The sequence below is a fragment of the Anarrhichthys ocellatus genome, unplaced genomic scaffold (assembly GCF_004355925.1).
Source record: "Anarrhichthys ocellatus isolate YVR2014 unplaced genomic scaffold, GSC_Weel_1.0 scaffold44, whole genome shotgun sequence".
Taxonomy (NCBI): domain Eukaryota; kingdom Metazoa; phylum Chordata; class Actinopteri; order Perciformes; family Anarhichadidae; genus Anarrhichthys; species Anarrhichthys ocellatus.
Genome location: NW_022280074.1, coordinates 1,172,857 through 1,178,189, shown reverse-complemented (window position 1 = coordinate 1,178,189; position 5,333 = coordinate 1,172,857). Strand labels below are relative to the sequence as shown.

Genomic DNA, 5,333 nt, shown 5'->3' with positions numbered 1-5,333 from the left:
TAATACGACAGCGTGTACCTGTAATACGACAGCCTGTACCTGTAATATGACAGCATGTACCTGTAATACGACAGCATGTACCCAGAATTCCCAGTTTGTCTAAATCAGATTTAATTGCCAAATATTTATCAACTGAATTTTGTCAAAGCAACGTTTAACAGAATTGGGGCTATAAACTACTAAGGACGGATGACTGGCTGTGTCGTGCCGTTGGTTTGTGTGGTTGACTCACCTTGTCCGAAATTGAGATCTTGCCTGGTTAAAGTTGTCATGTTTCCGATCTCAAAAACTGTCAAGTGAAACGAATAGCTAATTGTATAGCTAGCTAACGTTAGCAACGCGGTTGTCCGTCAAGCGTTCATTCTCTCGAGGCTGTCGTTAGTTGATATCCTTCTTTTGTCGCCGCTCGGATTGACGATGACAACCGATGGGAGGGGAGGAGTAGAATGTCACTTTTCACAAAGAACTACGGAAAAATAGTAAAAATGCAGAGGCATGCCTCAAAACGTCCTGAGGACATAATTAATTCCACAGCCCGAAACCGCGGCTTTTCCTCCGTTACCAAGCCGTATTCAAAGCTTGGCAGCGCATTTTATTGACGTCACTATTTGTTTACAAGTTTCATACCGTCGACTGGTGATTACGTTGCTTTGTCATAGATAGCTAAAGTTAGAAAGATATTGACAGATTCGGACTTCCCGGTTCAATAAATCGTTAACGAAACGTTGCTAAAATACAAACGATACCTCCCTGTAACCGTAGTGAGGTAGACAACAAGCTACAACCTTAATTTAATTAAAACGGGCCGTCTTACGAACTCCTCCGAGCTGGACAATCTGCATTGGTCTCAATGAGCGGCCGGCTGCGAGACGAGTGCGCAGGGACCGTCTACAAAGTGCAATGCGGAAAATACCTACTACAACAATATTCAATAGCTTCACTGTCATGCAATGTAGTGTAACCAAAATCACTTCACACATCAATGGGCTCCTCTTTGTTGTACTACAACTGCTATTTTGAAAAAAAATGATTTTGATCATTTTTAGTGAATATTTATTGAAAATAATAATCAATAGCTTTACTGTTGATAAGTGTAGCATGACCAAAATCACTTCATCTATCAATGAGCTCCTTCCTGTAGTACTACAACTGTTATTTTAGTTTCACCAGACTTGTAGATGGTTATTTATAAATCAGCTCATGGCTGCCTCATGGCATCTGCCCCTCAACCAATCAAATGATAGATGCCTAGGGTGACTAGGTCACTAACCAATCAGGAGGACCTTTCAATTAAGTTCTACCTGCAGTGATCTTTCAGTTTGTCAGTCTCCAATGCAAACCACGATGGGGAAAGACATCTTTCGATACCTAATGCGTTTGCCACATTTATTTTTCCTTTTTGACAATGTTGTTACAGCATGACAATATATGTGTATATCCTTTGTTGAAGATGAAATGAGTGAACTACTTATGATGGCTCTTATCTTGATGTATGTGGTATTATATTTTTATTCAAGACAAATACACAATACAAAACATAGGTTCACAATTGCACTAGTTTATTTATTTATTTTATTTTATTGGTTTATTTGATAAGGGACAGTGCACACTAATAAAAACATTTCTGTAAATGCGCCAGAGTTAGCCAAGAGGCAGATGTTACAAAATAAACCTAAAAACAGAATGTAAGATTACATTTAAAAGGTTATACAATATTGACGCTTTACAATGCGTGCACAAATAATGAAAAAAGTGAGAATATTAATATACGTAGTATCATCATTCAGGAGATTCTTAAACATTGTCAAGTACTAACAAGACATGCAACACAGAGGCTCTCAAATTCAACACACACAAGCAAATAAAGTAAGAGATAACTACAGGTGCATCTCAATGAATTAGAATATCATCGAAAAGTTAATTTATTTCAGTAATTCAATTCAAAAAGTGAAACCCATATATTATATTCATTCATTACACACAAGGTGATATATTTCATGCATTTATTTCTTTTCATTTTGATGATTATGGCGTACAGCTAATGAAAATCCCAAATTCAGTATCTCACAAAATTAGAATATTACATAAGATCAATTAAAAAAAGGATTTTTAATACAGAAATGTTGGCCTACTGAAAAGTATGTCCATATAAAGTATGCACTCAACACTTGGTCGGGGCTCCTTTTACATGAATTACTGCATCAATGCGGCGTGGCACAGAGGCGATGAGACTGTGGCCCTGCTGAGGTGTTATGGAAGCCCAGGTTGCTTTGATAGGGGCCTTCAGCTCGTCTGCATTGTTGGGTCTGATGTCTCATCTTCCTCTTGACAATACCCCATAGACTCTCTCTGGGGTTTAGGTCATTCAAGAATTTGGTTGAGAATCACAAGGAGTGAACTGCGGCTGGAGTCAGTGCTTCAAGAGCCACCACACACAGACGTATCCAGGACATGGGCTACAACTGTTGCATTCCTTGTGTCAAGCTACTCCTGAACCAGAGACGTAAGAAGTGTCTTACCTGGGCTAAGTTGCCTGAGCTAAGTTACCTGGACTAAGGAGAAAAAGGACTGTTGCTCAGTGGTCCAAAGTCCTCTTTTCAGATGAAAGTCAATTTTGCATTTCATTTGGAAATGAAGGTCCAGAGTCTGGAGGCAGAGTGGAGAGGCACACAATCCAAGTGTCTTGAGGTCCAGTGTGAAGTTTCCACAGTCAGTGATGATTTGGGGAGCCATGTCATCTGCTGGTGTTGGTCCACTGTGTTTTATCAAGTCCAAAGTCAGTGCAGCCTTCTACCAGGACATTTTAGAGCACTTCATGCTTCCCTCTGCTGACGAGCTTTATGGAGATGCTGATTTCATTTTCCAGCAGGACTTGGCACCTGCCCACACTGCCAAAAGCACCAATACCTGGTTTAATGACCACGGTATCACTGTGCTTGATTGGCCAGCAAACTCGCCTGTCCTAAACCTCAGAGAGAGTCTATGGGGTATTGTCAAGAGGAAGATGAGAGACATCAGACCCAACAATGCAGACGAGCTGAAGGCCCCTATCAAAGCAACCTGGGCTTCCATAACACCTCAGCAGGGCCACAGTCTCATCGCCTCTGTGCCACGCCGCATTGATGCAGTAATTCATGTAAAAGGAGCCCCGACCAAGTGTTGAGTGCATACTGTATACTGTATATGGACATACTTTTCAGTAGGCCAACATTTCTGTATTAAAAATCCTTTTTTTAATTGGTCTTATGTAATATCTAATTTTCTGAGATACGGAATTTTGGGTTTTTATTAGCTGTAAGCCATAATCATCAAAATTAAAAGAAATAAACACTTGAAATATATCACACTTTCGATGATATTCTAATTCATTGAGATGCACCTGTATACATCAATCATTGTTTGGAATTGTTGAGGGAATACTTTTTATAACACTTCAAATATTCAGAAATTACCTGTTCCTCGGTACAAATGTATGACATTTACTTTTAAATATCTCTTAATTGGTACAATAAAATTGTTTAATTTTCAGTATGGGTGGAGTCAAAGATGTCTTGAACAGATAGGCATCAGTCATTATCTGGAATTATTAAGAAAACCCTTTTTATAGCACCTTAAATATTAAGAAATGAACTTTTTGAACGTTCAAAAGAAGGACTTATATTTTGGAAAATCTCTTAATTGGGAAAGTAAAAATATTTGATTCTCAGTATTAGTATAGTTAGAGATGTCATGAACACATATGCACTAGTCATTGTCTGGAATTATAAAGAAAACTCTTTTTATAACACCTCAAATATTCAGTTATTGGATATTTCTTGGAACAAATTAATTTATGTCCATTAATTTAATGGACATTTACTTTAAAAAAATCTCTTCATTACCACAGTAAAGATTTTTCATTTTCTGTATATGTGTGGTCAGAGATTTCCTCAACTTATATGCATTAGTCATTGTGTGGAATTATTGAGAAAATAGTTTTTATAGCACCTCAAATATTCAGAAATGTACCCTTTTCTGGGTACAAATGTATGACTTTTAATTTGAAATATCTCTTAATTAAGACAGTAAAAATGTCTAATATTCAGTATGGGTGGAGTCAACGACGTCCTCAACACATGCATATCAGTCATCGTCTGGACTTATTGAGAAAATACTTTTTATTACACTTCAAATATCCATTTATTAGATATTTTCTCAATTCAAATGTATGAGTTTTAATTTGAAATATCTCTTAATTAGGACAGTAAAAATGTCTAATATTCAGTATGGGTGGAGTCAACGATGTCCCCAACACATACATGTCAGTCATTGTCTGGAATTATTGAGAAAAATATTTTTGTAGCACCTTAAATATTGTGATATTACCCATTTTTGTCCTGAACATATATGCATTAGTCGTTGTGTGGAATTATTGAGATAAACATTTTTATAGCACCTTAAACATTTAAAAAATGTGCCATTTGAAGATACAAATTCAGTTCAGAGTTTTTGCTTCGTAAAATATCTTAATTGACCGTCAGCCAGGTATTATTAGCTTCCAGCAACCCTCAAATCAAAGAATAAAGACACTTTACGCACAATTTAGGTGTATTTTCCCTTTAACTCAGGAGATGCAGGTAGCATGTTTTATACTTAATGTGAATATAATTCATTTAATCTCATTTCATTATGCAATATGTATACTTTGTTGGCAGGCATCTTATTCTGAAAACCGGATGTTCGTCTGTAGAAAACCGGAAGTTGTCTCACGTTAATCTTTCCGCTAACTTTGCAAAGTTCTTCGCTCGCTCCCGATCTGTGCCGTTTGGTTGCGTTTACCGTAAGTTTCAGCGTATATGTGCACTACAATTTAAGTGTCTCCTGAGTTGACCGCAGTTGGAAGACGAGGTGTTTAAGAAATGTAATGAGCAACAAAGAAACCTAAATTTGATCTTAGTTGAAGGTAATGTAAGTAGGCTATCCCAGACCTAAAAGGTAAATCCAGCCTTGTGTGCAGTTATGAGGGACAGGAGGCAACAAGCTCAGAGCAACATCTTTATAGTGAACATATAATTATAGGTGGTAACACTTAAAGACTGGATGAATAAAGAACTGGGAAAACCTGTCTCCTGTAATTTAAGGCAAAATAACAGTGCCCTGCAGATTTACATTTTAATGACTCCGCTTTCCATAATAAGAACGGAGGTGTTCGGTGTTTGTGGCACAATCATTTGACAGCTCTCAATGGTTGTGCTCCAGCAACTTCATGTACAACGGAACGTGGACAAGCCTTCTTTTTGTCCGTCATCAAACAATGAAAGCCATGGCTTTGAAAATGAGTCTCTTCACATCTT

General features: G+C 37.5%; 1 protein-coding gene across 1 annotated transcript in view; it reads right to left on the bottom strand.

Annotated features, from left to right (window-relative positions):
- The window catches only part of mad2l2 (mitotic arrest deficient 2 like 2), a 4,104-nt gene extending 3,407 nt beyond the window's left edge, over positions 1-697 (bottom strand). Inside the window, exon 1 of the mRNA XM_031868739.1 lies at positions 233-697. Within this exon, the coding sequence (XP_031724599.1) occupies positions 233-272 (40 nt within the window). The 5' untranslated portion in view covers positions 273-697. The remainder of the gene's footprint in view (positions 1-232) is intronic.
- Positions 698-5,333: the final 4,636 nt, after the last annotated feature.